The sequence below is a fragment of the Vipera berus genome, assembly GCF_964194415.1.
Source record: "Vipera berus genome assembly, chromosome: 1".
NCBI classification, from domain to species: Eukaryota; Metazoa; Chordata; class Lepidosauria; order Squamata; family Viperidae; genus Vipera; species Vipera berus.
The window spans coordinates 2,442,897-2,466,828 of record NC_138202.1 but is presented as its reverse complement, the minus strand read 5'-3'; the positions used below and the strand labels follow the sequence as shown (position 1 = coordinate 2,466,828).

General features: G+C 40.4%; 1 protein-coding gene across 1 annotated transcript; it reads left to right on the top strand.

Moving 5' to 3' along the window:
• Positions 1–2,711: 2,711 nt before the first annotated feature.
• Positions 2,712–15,023, top strand: LOC308659837 (vomeronasal type-2 receptor 26-like; the record flags this gene model as incomplete). Its single annotated transcript, XM_081313861.1, has 6 exons — positions 2,712–2,749; positions 4,000–4,291; positions 10,171–11,025; positions 12,301–12,519; positions 12,692–12,818; positions 14,119–15,023. 6 exons carry the CDS (start codon positions 2,712–2,714, stop codon positions 15,021–15,023), a joined length of 2,436 nt encoding a protein of 811 aa, XP_081169987.1.
• Positions 15,024–23,932: the final 8,909 nt, after the last annotated feature.

Below are 23,932 nucleotides of genomic sequence, written 5' to 3'. Positions count from 1 at the left end.
GTTTGCATTACTGGCCACAGTAAATTTCATTGTCTTTCCTTGCTGATCTTTGTAACAGACCAAGCACCACCAAAACCTATTTCCACAACACTGACAGAGCAAGCAGCTAAAGTATAAATTGAGATCAAACCCCATTCCTGACTAGCAATGATAATATTTCTTAGTATGTGTAATGAAACACCTGCAAGAAAAAAAATCAAGCTCAGACAGCGCATATTTCTTTAATAAATAATAATACCATGTGGACTGAATATTAAGAGCTCTTCTCCTCTCCCTGCTATTATTTATCCTGCCAGATTATTATGAGGATAGATCGATGCATGTTAATTAATAGAATCATTACAAAATATTACATTTGGGGGCAAAGAAGAAGGAAGAAAATGTCATGTGATGTATGTAACTATAAAACAGAAGAGATCTGGAACAGACCTTGGAGGTCCAAACCCCCTGCTCAAGCAGGAGACCCTATACCATTTCAGACAAGTGGCTGTCCAGTCTATTCTTAAAAACCTTCAGCGATGGAGCCCCCACAACTTCTGAAGGAAAGCTGTTCCACTGGTTATTTTCACTGTTAGGAAGTTTCTTCTTAATTCTAGGTTGCTTCTCCCCTTGATTACTTTCCATCCATTGCTTCTTGTCTTGCCTTCTGGTGCTTTGGAAAATAAGTTGACCCCCTCTTCTTTGTTGCAGCCCCTCAAATATTGGAACACTACTATCATTTGTCACCCCTAGTCTTTCTTTTCTCTAGACTGGCCATACCCAAATCCTGCAACCATTCTTCATGTGTTTAGTCTCCAGGCCTCTAATCAACTTGGTTGCTCTTCTTTGCACTCTGCACTAAGTTTATGTTTCATGAACTTTAAGAATGCTTAGGTTTAGGAGGGGACTCAACCCTGCAGCCCATGGGTCTGACTTCTCATATTCCTCCCCAGTGAAAAAGCAGTGCAGAGCAGAGTGTCCAAACCCCAATCCTCCTAGAAAGACCAGTGAGATACCCTTGTTGGTAAGAACTCCTTATGGCTAAGGAGGAAGGTAATGTAAAACTGGGCAATTATCATCTCTTAGGACCCCTGCAAGTGCAGATCTTGGTGTAGTGGTGTGATGATAGGATATTACAATTGTCACTCAAGGAAAGGTACCCCATCCTGGTTCAAACCACAAAGGGTGGGGACTGAAGAATAGGATAGAGCCGATTGGTGCACTTGAAAGAAGCTCCGGTTTCTGTCCTTAGAAAATCCTCCACCAGACAGGGTGATTGGTTTTGATATACTTATTTAAAATATTGATGACCCACTCAAAAAACAGACTGGGCACAATACATCTAAGGCATAAAGAAAAGAGGAAAAGAAGAAAGTGTGTGGCTATTAAAACCTAACTTGGTACCCCATAGCTGAAACACATCTCCATTGACCCGTTTGGGAAACACCACAAGGATAAAGGCCATGGTGAGTTGTTCCAGGAAGTCTCAGAGAATTTCTAAATCAAAAAAAGTTTGATGTTGGCAGCAAAAACAGTTGACCCTATAGAGATCACCTAAGAGAACTAGAAGAATGGACACCATGTATATCCTATATTAAGGAGATTGAACTAGGTGATCCCCAAGTTCTCCTCCAACTCTAAAGCTTTATGACTCTCTCTGATCACAGTTGTCAAATTCACAGAAAGAGACACACAATTGTGGCTTCACAAATTAGCTTCCCTCTTGCCAAATGCTAATGACTACAGAGCTATGGAGTAATGTGGACATTTCTCTCTCCTAGGATTCATAAAACACTAATAATTCTTACTTCATCTCAGTAGATTCCCAGAGATTAACCCTCCATCAGCACAAGAGATTTGTGTCTGGTCAAAACATGTTTACTTAGCATGCTCTGAATAATATAGGTGGGTCCCTTTAGAGTTGGAGCTGAGATGAATGCTTATCTTGAAGATTTAAAATCCTACTTCAGCCCTTTGAAGTCACCAGAGCATCACATTGCTTACATTATCCTCCATTGATTTGATGTAGAAAGAAGGTCTTTTTCTGTGGCCAATGAGTTGGCTTTTAGCATTCCTTTGGCTCTTGCCAGTAGCTGTCCAAATGGACCTGAGGCCAAACTGTTTCTGGAGGAGACCTTTCCAATTACAAAAAGACTTTTACAGACCTGGAGATCTCATTATCGGTGGAAACCTACCTCTTTCCATTACTCTAGTCCTACAGCTTCCTTTACACGAGCCTCCTGGTGATTGGGATTCCTATTCTCTGTAAGTGTTTCCTTGATTGTCTTTTTTCTCAGGGCAATATGGAAAGGAAAGTCTTGAAGATGGGGCAGACGTAAATCCCACCCAGCCTCTATTTATTTAGAGCCTTCTTAATTAGATCACATTGATTGTCTTTGATGACTCAATCTCCCTCTAATTCCCTTCTCAAGCCCTCTCTTTAGTGATGAAGAAAAAGTTGTCACTCTCAATTCAGGAGTCAGCCTTTTCGTCATGTTCCTGAAGACAAGATACACATTTCAGAGAAGTCAATTTGGCCTGAACTTGGGGAGAAATAATGGTAGAGTCCTCTATCTTATAGCTGGACTAAATTCATCTTTCTATCTCATTACTCTGATGGCTTCTAATATCATGCTTCATGGCTTCATTTCATTCTATGTAGAGGAGGTCTTTCTTTTGTTCCACCAAGTCTGGCTTCCCACTGCTCTCTTATCAATCCTGGATACTTCTACATGAATGGAGCTAACTTCTTTCAGAATTTCCAGGCCAGGTCAGTGATCTCACTCACTGCTCTAAAGAGAAACAGTTCCATATTTCAAGACCCTAAAGAGACACTTTCTAATTGAGGGTCATTTAGGTGTATCAGCTTAATAATATCTAGCCAGCAAAAGTCAACCTGGTTAATTTAATTCAGTATAATCAAATTCATTGGATTTATAAAGCTGACAAATTCAGAAGGACTCTGATAACATATTAGCTGAAAGGTGCCAGACTGGGAAAATTGTTTGAGAATGTAGGGCAGAGGTTGGCAGCCTATAAAGATTACCATGACTGGGTATAATAAAGAGCATAGTTTTATCAAGATAAAACACCGTTTTCCTTAACTGGATTGAAAGGTTCATCTTGAAAAAGTATCAATTCTGACTTGAACTTTCATGTTGTCAATTGCAACTTTCACATGAATTCACGGAAATGGGCTGCTGAGAAAGGCAGAGGAGCTATGTCATACACTGTTGGGTTTAGGGTTTGCTGCCTGAGCAGAGGGTTGGACTAGAAGACCTCCAAGGTCCCTTCCAACTCTTTAATTCTGTTCTGTTCTATGAGAAGATTTCTATCTAATAATCAAATCGACTAAACAATCTTCAAATCTCTCTGTTAGCCATCTGTTATTGTATTTAACATGTAGAAAGTCCACAGATGGCTTCCAGTCTCTTATAAAACTGCCTAGTCCATTGTCTCTGATCAAGGCAGTTAGTTTCACCATCTTTGCTAATACCATCAATTTTAAAATCCATTCTTCAATGGTCATCATCTCTTTCTCTTTCTAGTGCTTAGCAAGTACAATCCTTACAGCCGTCACCATGTGAAGGAATAGCACCCCAAATTGTTCTTCAGCTGGCTTGTCCATATTACCTAAAAGAAAAGATTCAGGTTTCATTAATATTTGTATCTTAAATATTTTCTGCATTCTCATTATTATGTTTATCCAATTAAGTTTTCACATATTTGCAAGATCACTACATAAGATAAAATTACAGTAACCTGCATTTTGGTTACATTTCCAGCACTTATTAGAACTCCCTTTATACATTTTTGTTAGTCAGCCTGGGGTCAAATACCAATGATACATCATTTTATTAAAAAAAATCTTTCAAAGCAGCTCTGTTTTCGGACAGCAGTAAAATAAATTGTATTGATCTGTTATATGATTAACTCCTAAAACCCTGATAATGCTTTCTTAACCAAATAAACATCTCCCTCCTGCTCCTGTCTTTTTGTCCTCTAACACTTGCAACAAAGACCTGTTCCCAAGAACTACCAACATATCCTGGCCTTGGCATTTGCCATCCAGGAGATCAACAAAGACCTTCAGCTTCTCCCCAACATCACCCTGGGCTTCCGCATCTACGAAGAGAACCAGTATGCAAGCATGGTCCAAGATGTCAGCCTCTCTCTGCTCTCCAGCCGGGGAAAAGTGTTCCCTAACTACAACTGCGACACACAGGACCACCTTCTCTCTGTCCTTGGAGGTCTCAACCCAAGAATCTCATACCAGATGGCAACCATATTTGACAATTTCAAGATTTCTCAGGTACCTGGACACATAACAAGAAGAAAGGGACAATGCTGTAAATTCTGTCTTTTTTTATTGAAAAGTTTTTCAATACATTTTATCTTTAACAAAACAACCCCCCCACCCCCATCCCCTCTTCCCAACCCAACCCAACCCTCCCCCCTCCCCTACCCCCCTCCCCGACTTCCCAGAACTAAATTCAAGGTATAAAAGTATAAAACAATCATAAACTACCATATGCTAACAACAATAAACTATTAGATCTATCGCACTTTAGCTCTTATAAAATAACTACAAGGAATATAAATATCACATCAATACTTATTCAAATGCTAAATGAAACTTTTTAGTCCCATATTTATTCTGGATGTAGTCAATCCATTTTTTCCACTCCACAATATATCGTTGTTGCAAGTGGTCTTTCAAATACGCCGAGATCTTTGCCATTTCCGCCAGGTTAGAAACCTTTAAAGTCCATTCTTCTATAGTCGGCAGTTCTTCCTTCTTCCAATATTGCCCTACTAAAAGTCTTGCTGCCGTAATTAAGTTCAACATCAACTTAGTGTCCACAACAGTAGTATCAGTAATAATGCCCAGTAAAAACAATTGCAGACAAAACTTTATCCTTTTCTTAAATATCTTCTGCATATTCCACCAAATTTTAATCCAAAAAGCTTTAACCTTTTTACAGGTCCACCATATATGAAAATATGTTGCATCTTCACCACCACACCTCCAACATTTAGGCTAATAGTTCGGATACATACTTGCTAACTTTTTAGGATCTAAATGCCACCTATAAAACATTTTATAAAAATTCTCTCTTAAATTTTGGGCTTGTGTAAATTTTACATTTCTCACCCAGATCTTTTCCCAAGTATCCATTGTAATAACTTCTTGGATGTTCTGAGCCCACTTTATCATGCAATCTTTAACAAGCTCTGTTTCTGAATCAATCTCTATCAATGCAAGATATATCCGTTTGATGTGTGCTTGACCCTGATTTCTAATTTGCTTTACCAAATTTTCATCAGTCATTGAAAAACCACTTTTCTGATCTTCTTTCCACCTGGCCTGCAGTTGCCCATACTGAAACCAGGTTTGAACAATCTTTTCTCCTCGTAAAAAATTATACGGCTTCAAACGCCATACATTCCTCTCCAAACTTAAAATTTCCTTATATGTAGTCACATCATGTTTAAACCCAACATTTATGTTTTCTATTGCGTGTTTCGGTATTGCCCATAAAGGTATCTTATAGTTTAACTTATATCTAAACTTTTTCCAAACTCGCAACAAAGCATGTCTTAAAATATGCACCTTAAACACATTATCTACCTTCTTATCATAAAATAAATATGCATGCCAACCAAATAACAAATCATGACCTTCAAGATTTAATAATCTTCCTTGTGTTAAATTAATCCAATCACTTATCGCTGACAAAGCAGCAGCTAATTTAAAATTGGGCATTTTGAGACCACCTCTTTCATGCGTATCCTGCATGATCTTAAATTTAACTCGTGGCCTTTTCCCTGCCCAAACAAATTTATTGATACCCTTTTGCCATTCCTCCAGATTTGAATCCTTTTTAAGAATAGGTATCATTTGAAATAAAAATAGAAATTTCGGCAAGACATTCATTTTCACTGCTGCAATTCTTCCCAATAAAGACAATTGTAATTTTTTCCAACTATCCAATTCTTTTTGAACTTTTCCCCATAACTTCTCATAGTTATTTTTATATAACTTTGCTTTTGAGGGTGACAAATACACCCCCAAATATTTAACCCTTTTAACAATTTCAAATCCAGTTAACCCTTCTAAAACAGCCTTTTGTGATACTGTCATATTTTTAGACAGCATTTTAGTTTTTTCTATATTAACCTTAAATCCAGAAACTTTCCCATATTGCATTATTATCTCCATCAATTCTACAACAGAATTTTCTGGCTGGGTCACCGTAACAACCAGATCGTCTGCAAATGCCCTCAATCTATAATCCTGGTCTCTTATTTGAATTCCCTTGAGTTTTTCCGAATTCCGTATTTTATTCAATAATATCTCCAATGTTAAAACAAATAATAAGGGTGATAACGGACACCCCTGCCTTGTGCCCTTTTCAATATTACATACTTCAGTCAAACTGTTATTTACTATTATACGGGCTGTTTGCTTTTGATATAATGCCCTAATTGGTTGTAAAAATTTATCCCCAAAATTCATTTTATCTAATACTTTCATCAAAAATTGCCAATCCAATTGATCAAAAGCTTTTTCAGCGTCCAAAAAAATCAGCGCTGCAGGGATCTGGTTGTTTCTTTCCAGAAATTCCAACAAGTCAACTATATGCCTCACGTTATTTTTCATTTGTCTAGCACTTATAAACTCAGTTTGGTCACCATGAATTATCTGTTGCAGTACCCTCATTAATCTGTTAGCTAAGACCTTAGCAAATATCTTGTAGTCCGTATTCAAAAGTGATATTGGTCTATAATTTCTTGCTTGAGTGACATCCTGATCTTCCTTCGGAATCAAAGAAATAAAAGCAGTTTTCCGAGACGGAGGCACCCCTCCTCCCCTTTGAATTATCTGAAACAATTCCCTTAATGGCTTTATCATCTCCGACTGTAAATTTTTATAATACACCGCAGTCAATCCATCCGTGCCTGGCGCTTTGCCCACCTTCAATTGTTTAATTGCTAAAAGAATTTCTTCCTCAGTTATCAATTGATTCATCTCTTCCTTTTGTTCTTGTGTAAGAACCGGAATATTAGCATTCCTCAAATATGCATCAATATCTGCTTCATTAATCTTATCTCTAGCATATAATTTAGAATAAAAATCAACAAAAGCTTCCTTAATAAGGTTCTGTTGATACACAACCTTACCCTTATGTTCTATTTTGTCTATATTAGAAGCCCTTTGCTTCTTCCTTAACATATAAGCTAACCATCTACCTGGTTTGTTGGCATTACAAAAAGTATTATGTCTAGCAAACCGTAAGTTAGTTGCCACCTGATCAGCCATCAACTTATCAAACTGTCCCCTTAATAAGTTAATAACCTCTTTAATCTTCGCATCCAATGGATTCAAAATTAGGGCCTTTTCTTTTTCCCTAATTTCATTCTCTAATTCTTTCCTGCTAAATTCCAAATTACGTCTGTATTTATTATTCATATATATTAACGCACCTCTCATATATGCCTTACTAGCATCCCAAACCATAGAAGTACCCTTATTCATATTAGTTTCAAAAAAAACCTTCATCTGTTTTTTACATTCTTCCACATTTTCCTGATTTCTAAACAGGTTCTCATTTAGACGCCAGGAGCGCCTATCTCTGTTATCCTTATCAATCTCTAACCAGACTGGAGTATGGTCAGACATAATTCTTGGACAAATCTTTATCTTCTTAATCCTAGAAAAAAAATCATTAGTGATTAATATAAAGTCAATCCTGGAAAAAGATTGATGTCTATCAGAAAAAGAAGTATAATCCTTTTCTTGTAAATTTCTTTCTCTCCAGATGTCTCGCAACTCCAAAGCATCCTTCATCTCAAAAAAGGATTTAGGCAATCTAGCATGACTTGGAGTACTCCTAAAAGAACTACTCTTGTCCATTTGTACATCCAAGACACCATTCCAGTCTCCCATAAAAATAAAAGATTTATAATCCAACTGAGTTATCTTGCTGTGTAATAAACTATAAAAATCTGCTTGTTGTTGATTAGGAGCGTATAGTCCAACCAAAAGCGTTTTTTTGCCTTCTATCAACAAATCTATTATAACATATCTTCCTTGCTTGTCTGCTTCTATTAACTCCGCTGTCATAGTATTCTTGACATAAATAACCACTCCATTCTTCTTATTCATTGCAGAAGCAATAAATTGTGTACCCAGTCTAGAATTCAATAAGTACTTTTGGTCCATAACCCTAATATGTGTTTCTTGTAAACAAATAACATCAGTCTTGAATTGTTTTAAATATTGAAAGATTTTCTTTCTCTTCTGTGGTGAATTTAAGCCATTGACATTCCAAGTTAAAAACTTAGTCGCCATCTTTAGCGACCCGAAGCTTTTGGAGCGCGTCTTCCAGAATCCCCTTGACGTTCTTAGGCCGTGCCCCTCCCACAGCTTCGCTATAGGTACGCTTTGGAGGTTCCATGAGTTTCTGCTGGTCCTGTTCTTGCTCTCGTCTCATTCGCCTCAAAGCAGCACGCGTCATCCTCTGGTCTCTGGCATCTTCCAATGAAACTGTAATTTGATCCACTCCTGTAGCTTTCTCATATGTCTGCGTTGTTCCTTCAACACCTTGAGGCTTTCCCTCACCATTCTTCTTGGTAAGGGGGTTGCTTTTAAGACATTACTGTAAAAATCACGTGCCTGCATCACTGTAATAAGACGATGTCTCGTGCCTTCATACATCACCACCATACCCACTGGTATCTCCCATCTAAACTTGATATCACGTCTCCTGAGCTCTTGTGCTAAAAAAGCAAAGTCCTTTCTTCTCCTTAAAATTCTTGGAGGGATCTCTTTTAAAACCAGGACCTCTTGCTCAGCAACTACAAGCTTAGTATTGTAAGAAGCTTGGATGACTTCATTCCTGATTGCTCTCTTTGTAAAATAAACAACCACATCTCTAGGTAATTTCCTTTGTCTTGCAATCCATGAATTAACACGAAAAATTTTATCTATGTCTCCCACAATTTCAGCTGCTGGCCGTCCCAGTACCCCTTCCAAAGCCTCAGAGACTATTTCCTTCAAATCTTCTTTAGGATTCTCTTTTAAGCCCCTGATCCTGATAGCAAACTCCATCTCATGGTACTGGACCAAGGTCAAGTCGCTGTCAATTTTATCCACCACATTTTCAGTCTCTGACATTTTTGCTTCTAATCTGAAATTATTTTGACTGAGATCTTCCACTCTTTCGTCCAAGCGTTCAATACATATAGCCATGCCTTGAAATGCAAGCAAGATGTCCGCCCTTATTTCTGTTAACTTCTCATCCAGCTTTTCATCCATAACTTCAACTAACTTTTCTGTCAGCTTCTCATCCAGCTTTTCATCTATAATCTCAGCTATTTGCTGTGAGTGCTTTTCCAAGGCATCTTGCAAATCTTTGACTGTCAGTGCTGGAGTAGGTGCAGGTGCAGGGGGCAATAAAGCTTGCAACGAAGACTGCTGCACCGGGGAAGCCCCCGCGCTCCTGAGAACTTTGGAAGATTTAGCCGCCATTTCCCCCCACTATTACTTGCTACGCACTTTCACTTTCAGAGTCTACAAAGTCCGTTGAGCTAAAGAACAAAAATCCACTTTCACCTTGATCTCCTGTATCGCTCTGCCTGCATCCTTGCACTCCAAAATCCTTTCCTGCTGGCAGGGATGGTTGCTAACGCCTTGTTCTGCTCCCAAAAGCACAGAGCAGAAACGCTGCGCAGCCCGGAACAAACCCAGGCTTTGGGGGGGCTCAATTCTTCAGCCACCCAAACTTTAAGCTCAGGCGGCCCCGGAGAGCTCAACCCCTACCTGGGTACTCACCCCCTCCTCTTCTCCCGAGGAGGGGGCTTCCAAACCGCCAAAACAGCTGATCAGCGCTGTTTTTGGCGGTTCTACAAAGCCGCGGAGCGGACAGCCCGGAGATGGCTGTCTTCGGCGTCGCCTCACCACCCGGAAGTTCTGTAAATTCTGTCTTGTGTGGTTACTGCCAAGAACTTGCAGATCCAATTCTGTGACTGGTAGAAAACATCTCATGAAGATACAAGGTTGTGGGGATTGGGGTCTAGAATAGGATATCCTGCTACTCTAGATGGTCTGAGGTTAGTAACAAAAAACACAGTTACCCTTTCCCTTGCTTAACTTCTTCCTTTTTCTCCATCTCTACTTCCCTTCAGTTAGGTTATCGCTTCTTTGATCCTGTTTTGGGTGATAAGAGCCGGTTCCCCACCTTCTACCAGATAGATCCTCAATATCCCCTACAGAATGCAGCCATTGTCCAGCTTCTTCTCTATTTCCAATGGAACTGGATTGGGATTGTTGTTCAGAAGTCAGAGAACATTGAAATTTTTATCCAAATGTTGACCACCACCCTTGCCCAGAATGACATTTGCATACAGTTTGTGGAACACATCTTGTCCCGAATCTCAATATTCAATGAATTGCAAGGAGATCAAATAGATGTGATTTGGACCATTTTGAATAGTAATGCTCAGGTTGTGATTGTCTCAGAGGATGCAAAGACACTACAAAGTCTAATAATGTCCCTCTACTTATATGAAGAAGAGAACCATACTTCTTTTGGGAAGGTCTGGATCCTGACCACTCAATGGGAATTTTCAGCTATTGGCTATCACTATGACTGGGTGAAATTAAAATCCCTCCATGGAGCTTTGTCTTTCACGGTCCACACAAACCTAGTGCCAGGATTCAAGAATTATCTCTGGTCTCTGAATTCCCATGAGCCCCATGGAGACATCTTTCTTCCTGAGTGGTGGGAAGTTGTATTTGACTGCGAGTTTTTGAACGCAGGTCTGGCCTCACCTGACGGCCGAAGGGTTTGCACAGGGCAGGAGAACCTGGACACCCTCCCGGCCTCCGTCTTCGATGGACAGATGACCGGTTTCAGTTACAGCATCTACAATGCAGCTTATTCTGTGGCACACGCATTGCATGCTGCATATCCTTTGGAATCACAACGGGCATTGAAGAGGGACAGAAAGAGCCCACATCTCCTTGTGAAGCCCTGGCAGGTAACTTTTCAGATCTTCTTAAACAGCTTTAAGATTCAATAACTTTTGCCTATGATCTAAATTACCTTTTCTTTCCCCCAACTGCTACTTTTCTCCTGTATTTAAATCTCATACAAATTTTTAATTTTTTTATTCCATTTCTATTTTAGCATTCATAGCTGGAAAAAGAAAAATTGCTGCATTTTTCCCTTAATAATTCCAGTTGCTGTACACCTGATTGAATTTTCCATTGAAATTCCCATTGCTGTATTTTGATAGCTCAATCCACATTCCTTCCTTCCTTTCTTTCTTTCTTTCTTTCTTTCTTTCTTTCTTTCTTTCTTTCTTTCTTTCTTTCTTTCTTTCTTTCATCTATGGCCACCTATCTCAGTCAATAACTCTGCATGGCATACAAATCAAAAAATATCTTCCAATTAAAAATACAAAAACAACCATTTTAAAACAAGAAAAACACAAAAAACATCCAGATTAAATAGACATGGCAATGCTGGTCATTACCTATAAAGCCCTACATGGCTTGGGTCCGGGGTATTTGAGGGAACACCTGCTGCCAGCATCAAGTGCCCTTCGTCCAGTGCGCTCCCACAGGGAGGGTCTGCTCAGGGTCCCACCGGTAAGAGATTGCCGGCGGGTAACACCCAGGGATAGGGCCTTCTCAGTGGGGGCGCCTGCCCTCTGGAACCAGCTGCCAGTGGAGCTGAGGACTGCCCCCGACCTCCGTTCATTCCGCCGGGGCCTGAAGACCTGGCTCTTCGAGCTCTCTGGCCCAGGCTGAGGATTAATTTATTTTAATTGGGGTTTTATTTGCACAGGGTTAAGTTTAATCTTTTTTAAACTGGTTTTAACTTTTGTATTTTTGGTTTTTAATTCCCTGTAAACCTCCCTGAGTCCTCAGGGAAAGGGCGGTATATAAATGTAATAAAATAAATAAATAAATAAATAAAATAAAATATTTCACCAGTTAGCAATACAGTCAGAAAATGGGGTGCTTAACAAATTCAGCACTCCAGGCACAGGAAGAAAGTCAGGTTTTTAGGATGTTATGAAAGGGTAACAACGATTTCTAATTTCTGAAGGGAGGGTGTTCTATAGAGCAGGGGCCACTGTGGGAGAAAAAAAACAAGTCTTCCAGTCATTACCAGCCAACATCCTTTGGCTTTTATCTCTGGGATACAGAAATACATTTATTCCACATATTGCAATTCAAAATCTCCTTATATCAACTTCACTTTCCTGAACTCTTTGCTTGTTTGCTTGCTTATTTTGCAATTCCAGATGCACGCCTTCTTGAGAAATGTCATTTTCAATAACACCGCTGGGGATGAAGTCTCCTTTTCAGAAACTGGAATGAGCTATGCAGGATTTGATATCCTCAACTGGGTCGTCTTTGCAAATATGACGATTCTTCGACAAAAAGTTGGATGGGTTGATCCGCAGGCTCCTTCAGCTGAAAGTTTCAGCATTGACCCTGATGTCATTGTGTGGGCCAACCAGGTGGGGAACAGATGCTTCTTCCAGGGTCAAGCAAAATCTGCAACTAGAAGGCTGAAAACTGTCATCGGACTATAGAGGAAGAAGCAAGATAAAGATTCATTTTATGCAGACCCTGCAGCTAAGCTGATTGTTTGTAATGCCTTCCCCTCAAAGCTAACCTCTCTTGTTTCAGAAAAAGCCCTTTTCCCGTTGTGTGAAGCACTGTGTTCCAGGACAAGCCAAGAAGTCTGCAGACAGGAAGCAGTCTTGTTGCTATGGTTGTGTTTCTTGCCCAGAAGGAACCATTTCTAATCAAACAGGCAAGTTGCTCAAGGAAATCCTCAAAGCAGCAACGAGGAAGTTTGGCATGGCTGCGTGGGGAGGATTAAGAGTGAATCTAAGGTAGAAAATCAGTTGAGCAAATCAACATGAAAATCATTCAGAACTTTTAAGAGTGGTCCGTTGGATGCATCTGTCTTTAAGTTATTAGCAGCAGCATTTCAGGATTAAGGGAATGGAGTTTCCAGTCCTTTAGGACAGTGGGAAAGACTAGCTTTAACCCCTGTTTTTAGTGAAGCACTGCATTTATGACAATTTTGCAACACAAAAACAAAGGAAAATTAGGAGGAGCCTCCCCTGGCAGAGATCAGCACCAGATGGCAGGACAAGAAGCAACAGATGGAAACTAGTCAAGGAGAGAAGCAACCTAGAACTAAGGAGAAACTTCCTGACAGTTAGAACAATTAACCAGTGGAATGGCTTCCCTTCAGAAGTTGTGGGTGCTCCATTGCTAGGGGCTTTCAAAAAGAGATTGGACAACCATTTGTCTGAGATGGTACAGGGTTTCCTGCCCAGTTCCTATAACCATTATTTCTATGTTTTAGCCTCCAGTCCCCTAATCATCTTTGTTGGTCTTCTCTGAACTCTTTCTAGAGTCTTAACATTGTTTTTATAGGGTCGGACTATAAGACCTTTAAGGTCTATTCCAACTCTGCTATTCTATTCTATTCTATTCTATTCTATTCTATTCTATTCTATTCTGTTCTGTTCTGTTCTGTTCTGTTCTGTTCTGTTCTGTTCTGTTCTGTTCACCCCTTACTACAAAAATACTCTGAATGCATGATGGATAAAACTATTTGAAACAGGGGAAATTCTTTCTCTCTCCTTACAGTCCACCCATTCCACACTAGATGTGTGAGCCTTCTTGTTTATGCATGTGTGTGTCATGTTATGATTTTATGACACTCCAAGCAAAAATCTATCTAAACAACAAAAAGCAGGATCCCTAACTGACAGATTCATCCATCTACTTGGGTTTACAGTACGATGTGGGGAAAAACATCAGGTACCAAATTCTCCCTGTGAAAGAAAAAGGAAATAATCATGCAAGTGGTCGATGAATGGAAAAGGGAGAGACCCCATCTCTGAGCAAATGAGGCTTATTTTGAATCTAGATGATTTTCACTTTATAGGGCACTCTGTTGCCCAGGAGTTCTTTTCACCATGTCATTTTTTGAATTGTACTAACCAGAAATAGTCAAACTGGGATCTGAGGTGTGGCAGGGAATAAAGCTCACTGTGGATGCCCTGAAGTCCTAAGACAAAAACTCTTGATTTCAGATGCAGCTTCCTGTGACCCCTGTCCAGAAGACCAATATCCCAACAAGGACAAGGACCACTGCATTGCCAAGAAGATCCACTTCCTTTCCTATCAAGACACCCTGGCATATGCTTTAATTTTTCTTACTCTTTTTTTCTGTGTGATCACATTGGCAGTTCTGGTAATTTTCCTTAAGCATCGTGACACACCGATTGTCAAGGCCAATAACCGAGATCTCACCTACATCCTCCTGGTTTCTCTCCTGCTCTGCTTCCTCTGCTCCTTCCTCTTCATTGGTCAACCAGGGAAGCTCACCTGTCTTTTCCGACAAACTGTCTTTGCCATTCTCTTTTCCCTTGCAGTTTCCTCTGTGTTGGCAAAAACTGTCACAGTGGTTCTGGCCTTCATGGCCACCAAGCCAGGGAACAGGACAAGGAAACTCTTGGGAAAACCATTGACCAACTCCATTGTCTTAGGCTGTCCCCTGGTCCAAGCAGTTCTTTGTGTCACCTGGCTGGTGACCTCTCCCCCATTTCCCAGCTTGGACTTCCACTCCTTGTTTGGAGAGATCATCTTGGAATGTAAGGAAGGCTCAGCTTTAATGTTTTATGCTGTGCTCACCTATCTTGGTTTCCTGGCCCTTGTCAGTTTTACGGTGGCTTTTCTGGCTAGGAAATTGCCTGACAGTTTTAACGAAGCCAAATACATTACTTTTAGCATGCTAGTCTTTTGCTGTGTTTGGATCACCTTCCTCCCCACTTACCTGAGCACCAAAGGGAAGTCAATGGTGGCTGTGGAGATCTTCTCCATCTTGGCCTCTGGGGCTGGTCTCTTGGTTTGTATCTTTTTTCCAAAATGCTACATTATCTTATTGAGGCCACATCTCAATTGTAGAGAGAATATAATGAGGCACAAGAATTTCTGACTCATGCAGTAACTGGGAACTTTTGTTGTGAGTTTGGGATCTGTTTAGTTGATCTGATTTCTTAAAAGTAAAGAAATTAGCAAGTCCCTTTTTCTTTTAATATTTGGAAATCAAATGATGTAACTAATCACAAAATATCTGCTAATCAGCAATAATCACCCATCCTTTCATTTTTCATTAATGTCATTTGTTCACAGTGAGGCCCCATGACCCACCTAGAAATAAACTTCAGCATGCTATTTTTTTCAATTTTCTGATTTTAATCAAAATAGTCTTAAAAACATTTTGGGTTGGGTTCACTTTCAGTGTTTTTAATTATGTGTGCTTCCATAGATAGTTTTGCTGAGTTCCCTATTATTTTTTTCATTGAATAGACTATTAGGTTATTTTTAAAAAATTCTTGAAATGAACTACATTGTTTCCTCTCTATTAAATTCATCAAGAAAATAATTTATTAATATATAAATTTCCCTTGGTTGTTTTTATGATGCATTTGAGAGCAGTGAATGCTATTTGAATCTTTTGTCTTGAGTGTATCCATTCCTGGTGTGGCCATGCATGTAGCCCTCTTCTGTTTGCATTACTGGCCACAGTAAATTTCATTGTCTTTCCTTGCTGATCTTTGTAACAGACCAAGAACCACCAAAACCTATTTCCACAACACTGACAGAGCAAGCAGCTAAAGTATAAATTGAGATCAAACCCCATTCCTGACTAGCAATGATAATATTTCTTAGTATGTGTAATGAAACACCTGCAAGAAAAAAAATCAAGCTCAGACAGCGCATATTTCTTTAATAAATAATAATACCATGTGGACTGAATATTAAGAGCTCTTCTCCTCTCCCTGCTATTATTTATCCTGCCAGATTATTATGAGGATAGATCGATGCATGTTAATTAATAGAATCATTACAAAATATTACATTTGGGGGCAAAGAAGAAGGAAGAAAATGTCATGTGATGTATGTAACTATAAAACAGAAGAGATCTGGAACAGACCTTGGAGGTCCAAACCCCCTGCTCAAGCAGGAGACCCTATACCATTTCAGACAAGTGGCTGTCCAGTCTATTCTTAAAAACCTTCAGCGATGGAGCCCCCACATCTTCTGAAGGAAAGCTGTTCCACTGGTTATTTTCACTGTTAGGAAGTTTCTTCTTAATTCTAGGTTGCTTCTCCCCTTGATTACTTTCCATCCATTGCTTCTTGTCTTGCCTTCTGGTGCTTTGGAAAATAAGTTGACCCCCTCTTCTTTGTTGCAGCCCCTCAAAATATTGGAACACTACTATCATTTGTCACCCCTAGTCTTTCTTTTCTCTAGACTGGCCATACCCAAATCCTGCAACCATTCTTCATGTGTTTAGTCTCCAGGCCTCTAATCAACTTGGTTGCTCTTCTTTGCACTCTGCACTAAGTTTATGTTTCATGAACTTTAAGAATGCTTAGGTTTAGGAGGGGACTCAACCCTGCAGCCCATGGGTCTGACTTCTCATATTCCTCCCCAGTGAAAAAGCAGTGCAGAGCAGAGTGTCCAAACCCCAATCCTCCTAGAAAGACCAGTGAGATACCCTTGTTGGTAAGAACTCCTTATGGCTAAGGAGGAAGGTAATGTAAAATTGGGCAATTATCATCTCTTAGGACCCCTGCAAGTGCAGATCTTGGTGTAGTGGTGTGATGATAGGATATTACAATTGTCACTCAAGGAAAGGTACCCCATCCTGGTTCAAACCACAAAGGGTGGGGACTGAAGAATAGGATAGAGCCGATTGGTGCACTTGAAAGAAGCTCTGGTTTCTGTCCTTAGAAAATCTTCCACCAGACAGGGTGATTGGTTTTGATATACTTATTTAAAATATTGATGACCCACTCAAAAAACAGACTGGGCACAATACATCTAAATCATAAAGAAAAGAGGAAAAGAAGGAAGTGTGTGGCTATAAAAACCTAACTTGGTACCCCATAGCTGAAACACATCTCCATTGACCAGTTTGGGAAACAAATTCTAGGGAAACTGGTTTTTTTTATTTAGGAAGGAAGGTGAGAATAATGAATAGGTTGCCTTTCACAGTCAAGATTATTTTGCTAGCTTGGATGGCCTCCGGACAATTTTATCTGATGTCTCCTTGCGTTAACACACTTGTATTTTACCGCTTTATTTGCTTCCAGCTATCTTATACTGAAAGTAGACAATATGCTGTGTTTTATTTTAATGACAAGGTCACGAGAATATTCAATCAATAAACTACTGTTATAGCAGTCATGGTTTCTGTTACCTGTGTTTGGGCTTTGATATGAAGGTCGGCTGATTGACTCAGAGCATATTTTTAAAAGTAGGTTGTGCCTTGGAAGATTTTTGTGGGTTGAAATCCACAGGGGATGCATTAAGAATTACTGTTCTTCTGTTAATTGTAAGGAAAAGCAATTGTCGTAAACATATTTGTGTCTCCTGTTGCTAATCCACAGAGCAGACGGACTAGAGAGTCAAGGTGAAGTTGAGGTTTTGACAAACATGAAACTGAGCCCCTGCAAACAATAATGAGTTTGACCTATGCCGTAGTATGTTCAGATAGAATGGGTGCTAATGGGGCATATTGGCAGTCAGATATACCCTAGGAAGTGTGAGCAATCATACCAGTATTTTGGCGGATTAACTAATTTGGTTATACCCACAAGACAGGGGATGAAATGGATTGAGGGATCAAATTTATATGGCCATCTGAACAGCATACAACAGCCAGTAAAAGCTGTAAATAAAGAAGACAATAATTGCTTAAAATCTTTATACAACATTTATGAGAAAGAATTAGAATTATTGCGGTTCCCAAGTCTGCTAGCATGACCAGATTTGAGGGAACTTCAGAAGCTCAGGAGGGATGAGGCCAACCAATGCAACTCAGCAACCAAAGGTATAATGAGATCTACCAGAAACATAACTGCTCCTGTTAAATGCATTTTGCACCAGCTGAAGTTTCTGGATACTCTTCAAGGGAAGGCCCATATGGAACAGATTGCAATAATCCAACCAGGAGGTGACCAGGGCATCCTTTGTCCTGGAATGAGTGCAAATGGCAGATAAATAAAGTTGTGAAAAGTCGATAACTGCCATTTGATCCTTAAGTAGGAGTTGTGAGTACAGGAGGACCCCAATTTCTCACAGGGTCTCTTTGGGGCAATGCAACGCCATCCAGCACCAAAGATGGTATAGGCCTAGAACTAAAGATCCCCACACCCCAAACCACCCAGTCTTGGTGGGGTTCCTTAGAAGACTGTGTTTCCCCATGCAGACATTCATAGCCTCCAGACAGCAGGGGTCAGTGCTGTCCCTTCTCCTATTCCACATCTACGGAGTAAGCTCATCCAAGTCCGTGTGGTGAGATATCCTCAATATGCTGATGACACCAACTGCACATCTTTGCTGATGGTAAACTAAGCAGTGCTGTGCATGTCCTGTCCTGTTGTCTGTAGGATATGAGCGTCTGCATGGGGAAAAACAGGCTTCTAATGAACCCCACCAAGACTAAGGGGCTTTGGGTTTTGGTGGTCTCTAGATCTATGACTACACCATCTATGGTTCTGGGCAGTATTAAATTGCCCCAAACAGACCTTGTGAGAAATTTGGGGTCCTCCTGGACTCACACTTGAAGATCAAGTGACAGTTATGGCCTTTTCACAACTTGATTTAACTGTCAGTTGCACCAATTCCAGGAGAAAGGATGCTCTGGTCACCTGGTTGGACTATCACAATGCATTCCATATGGGCCTTCCCTTGAAGAGTATCCAGAAACTTCAGTTGGGTGCAAAATGCATTAGCAAGATCAGTTATGTTTCTGGCAAATCTCATTATACCTTTGCTTGCTGAACTGCATAGGTTGGCCTCATCTCTTCTGAACTTCTGAAGTTCCCCCAAATCTGGTCAGACCAGCAGACTTGGGGACCCAATAATTCTAATTATTTTTAATAAATGTTGTGTAAAGGCTTTAAGCAACAATTGTCTTTTTGATTTACAGTTTTTACTGTAATTTATTTATTTATTTATTTATTTTATTCTATTTATATACCGCCCTTTTCCCGAAAGACACAGGGTGGTTTACAGGGCAAACTTAAAAAACTACAATGTAAAGATTAAAATACAATTAAATAGCCCCAACACTTTAAAATTGAATTTAAAACCTTAAAAACCCCTCAGTCCAGGCTGGCCAGCTCAAATAGCCAGGTTTTTAGGTCCCGGTGAAACGAACGAAGGTCGGGGGCAATCCAGAGTTCCACCGACAGCTGATTCCATAGGGCAGGCGCGCTCACCGAGAATGCTATCCCCCTGGGAATCACCCACCGGCACTCCTTGACCGGTGGGACCCTGAGGAGGCCTTCCCTGTGGAAAAGTTGACGCTGGCAGCAGGTGCTCCCTAAGATAATCCAGACCCATGCCATTTAGGGCTTTATAGGTCATCACCAGCACCTTGAATCTCACCCGGAGGGCAACCTGAAGCCAATGCAGCTTGCGGAGAAGAGGTGTTACATGGGAGTATCGGGAGACCCCCATCACAACTCGCGCGGCCGCATTCTGCACCAGCTGAAGCCTCCGAGTGGTCCTCAAGGTCTGCCCCATGTAGAGAGCATTGCAGTAGTCTATCCGGGAGGTCACAAGCGCATGAGTGACTGTACGTAGGGCATCTCGGTCCAGATAGGGCCGCATCTGGCGCACCAGGCGAACTGGTGCTCAGTATCACTTTGCAAGATATGGGTGGCCATATAAATTTGATCCATCAATCCTTTTCATCCCGTCTTGTGGGTATACCTAAACCAGTCATTCCACCTAAACACTGGTATGATTGCTCACACTTCCTAGGGTATAGTTGAAGGCCATCCTGCCCCATTGGTACCCATTCTATCTGAACATACTAGGGCACAGGGCAAACTCCATCATGAATAGGGATGCTCACTTTCAGGTAGGTCAAAAGGTTCTTCTGAACTTCTGAAGTTCCCCAAAATGTGGTCAGGCTAGGAGACTTGGGGACGCAATAATTCTAATTATGTTTAATAAATGTTGCATAAAGGCTTTAAGCAACAATTGTCTTTTTGATTTACAGTTTTTACTGTAATTGGTGCTCAGAATCACTTTGCAAGAGATGGGTGGCCGTATAAATTTGATCCATCAATCCTTTTCATCCCCTGTCTTGTGGCTATAACTAAACCAGTCATTCCACGTAAACACTGGGATGATTGCTCATGCTTCCTAGGGTACAGCTGATGGCCATCCTGCCCCATTGGCACCCATTCTGTCTGAACACACTAGGGCACAGGGCAAACTCCATCTTGCGTAGGGATGCTCACTTTCAGGTAGGTCAAAAAGTTTACTACGTCTTTATTTTCATATATGCTGGACCTGCAAAAAGGTTAAGGCTTTTTGGATAAAAATTTGGTGGAATATGCAGAAGATCTTCAAGCAAAGGATAAAGTTTTGTCCGCAATTGTTCTTATTGGGCATAATTACAGATGCTACTGTTGTGGACATTAAGTTGATGTTGAATTTAATCACAGCAGCAAGACTCTTAATAGGTCAATATTGGAAGAAGGAGGAACTGCCGACTATAGAAGAATGGACTCTAAAAGTTTCTGACCTGGCGGAAATGGCAAAGATTTCGGCTTATTTGAAAGATCATTCGCAAGAACGTTATATTATGGAGTGGAAAAAGTGGATTGATTATATCCAGAACAAATATGGGACTAAAAAGTTTCACTTAGCATTTGAATAAGTTTTCTTCTCTTTTTCTTCTTTCCTTTTATATGTAATATTAGTATTGCTTGTAGTCATTTTATATGAGCTAGAGTGCGATAGACTTAATAGTTTATTGTTGTTAGCATATGGTTGTTTATGATTGTTCTTTGTTTTTATACCTTGTACTTAGCTCTGGGAAGTCGGGGGGGGGGAATGGGGGGGAGGGATAGGGAGGGTTAGGTAGGGGTGGGTGGAGGGAGGGGGGGATTGTTAAAGATAAAATGTATTGTAAAACTTTTCAATAAAAAAATAAGTTTACTACGTCTTGACTCTGAAGTTCATCTGCTCTGTGGATTAGCTACACAGTCATGTTTTTCCCTGTCTGGTGTGCAAACAACATCTATTGCCCAACGGATAGGACAATGGCTTTTCCTCGCAATTAACAGAAGAACAGTAATTCTTATTGTATCCCCTGTGGATTTCCACCACAAAAATCTTCCAAGGTAAAACTTGCTTTAAAAAACATGTTCTGGGTTCTCCCTGTGGTGGAGGACTTTACTTTGTCTTCCAAAAAGCTCACTCCAGGGTTCAGTGAGATTCAGCTGGCCTTTGCCTCAAAGCCAAACACAAGCAAGAGAAAGCGTGACTGAGTAGCTTATTGATCGATTGGTCTTGCAGCCTTAAAATTAAAATGAAATAAAGCACATAATCGAATTTCAGAATAAGATAGATGGGAGGAAATAAAGGGACGAAATACCAATTTGCCCTGAGGCCATCCAGGCAGTCTCAACCATAAATCTGGTGAGATTTTAAATGCTGCCTGCAATTCAGCTTCTGCACAAACCTCGATTTCTGATCAAGGAGGGAAGGTGACAAGAATGACTGGGCTGCCTCTCCCGCTGCTGGTGCTCCTCTGTCTCCTGCCTCCAAAGACTGCTAAGAAGATTCAAACCATATGTCAGTTGCCCAAACATTTACAGTTTCAACATTCATGGGAATTTTACAGGCCTGGTGATCTGAATATTGGGGGCAATTTGCCTCTGGCTAATTTGTTCCTGTTGAGAATCCCAGATTTTCAAAAGGACCCATTTCAACTTAATCATCAAATGGCGTAAGTTTCACCTGGAGGGGAAAGATGTAGGTGATTGTTTTCTTTCCTTTAGATTCAGGGCTTCTATTAAGAAATATTTATTCTAAGGGTCTTCAGATCTTTGTCTTTGTCTCAATAAAGAGGCAAATTTAAGAAATAGGTTAGAATTTCCCAACTTCCCAGAACTCTTCATGAGGAAGATGACACCCCACATAATGCTGGGGAGGGTCAACACTTTAGAGATCCTGCTACGCTAGTGAAGAGTTTGACTTATAATATTAATTTGGAAACTTATGACTTTATGCTCCAAGGAGACACAAAAAAGGCAAGACCGACTTCAACAGCACCCAAAATATAATGCTCCCCAATGTTTTTCTGACTACAGACTCAAACCCCCAAATTACCAGCAGCTCCTGGCCTTGATGTTTGCTGTCACAGAAGTGAACAAGGATCTGGATCTCCTCCTCAACATCACACTTGGCTTCCACATCTATGAGAATAGCCAGATTCAGAGTAAGATTTCTTTATGGAGTCTCTCCCTGCTCTCCACACGTGGCCGAATGATTCCAGGTTATAAATGTGACCAGCAGGATACTCTGCTCTCTGTCATTGGAGGTGACAATGCCAAATCCTCAAGGCTCATGGCCTCCATCTTCAGTCTCTTCAAGGTCCCACAGGTAAGGGGGCTCTTTTGGATACAGTATGGAGTAGACAAACACACAGAAGCCAGGTGTCAACTCTATAACGAATCTGTTAGAAAGCCCACCAAACTCTTCTATTGTGGAACGTAGTTGATTGCATAGCGCTGGGGTGGGTAGGTAACTTTGTAATATTGTTTCTCTTTGAAGAGACCTTCAGACTTGGTTTCACTTTTGACCGTGCCAATACTATGAAAACAATAAACATGTTCTTTGAGAAATCTCAAGCCTCAGAGTTCTGATTTATTTGGTCTTGTCTATCAGAAACCTTGACACCAAGCATGAAAACAAAGTTCTTTCAGGGTGGGGGGGAATATCAGGGGTATATGATTTAAATACTCCATCCTATAGTTGAATTGATTTCTGGATTTTACATGTCAGGATACATTTTTATATAACCACAAGTTGATAGTGATATAATTCTGAAAGAGGAATTATTTCCTGACTTTCATAAAAGTTTATCATCTTTCTCTACCTTTCAGTTCAGTTTATTCCCTGGATCAGGTTGATAGTTTGTTGCTTTAACTTCTGATCTATCACAACCAGGCAGAACAGGTAACTGGGGGCTCTTCCTAAGAAGGGAGGAAGATGAAGCCTACCACTCAAAGTGGATAAACCACGATTGGTGGGGCAATAAACCACGCAATGGGGACCCTTAAAATCAGCATTAAAATGTACTTTGTCTTTTAAAGAGGATTCTCATTTTCTGCAGCTCGGAGTTGGCTTTGAGTTCACTCAAGGGGACAGAAGAGTTTACCCTTCCTTCTTCCGAATTAATCCCATGGAATTTCCTCAGTATGTGGGTTTAGTCCAGCTGCTCCTGCATTTCCAGTGGAACTGGGTTGGGCTTCTGGCCCCCGAAAATGACAGTGGGGAACATTTCGTCTCATCTCTGGTGCCAATGCTCAAGGAGAAGGAGATCTGCCTGGCCTTCACTGAAATGATGAAAGCTGATTTTACTGCTGCTTCAGGGTCAAAATTAATTCATATTTTCAACACTTGGTCTATAGGGGAAGTAATTATTTTGTTTGGAGATTCCAGTACTATTACAAATGTACAGGCGGTTCTGTTTGTTTATGAAAAACGAAGAAATGCATCATTTCGCAAAGTATGGATCTTTACATCCAATTGGAAATTTCATGTGATGAACTCTCAATACATTTTGCAAGTTATAAAGCCCTTCCATGGAGCTTTGCATTTTAGGGACCACACTGGGGATGTCTCAGAATTCAGCCATTTTCTCATGTCTTTAGACCCTTTGAAACCACAAGGGGACATTTTTCTCCCACTATGGTGGGAAAAGGTCTTTTACTGCAAGATCCACAATACAGGCAAGATCCCTTCAAAGGGTGGAAAAACATGTACTGGAAAGGAGAATTTACACAATCTGCCATCTTACGTGTT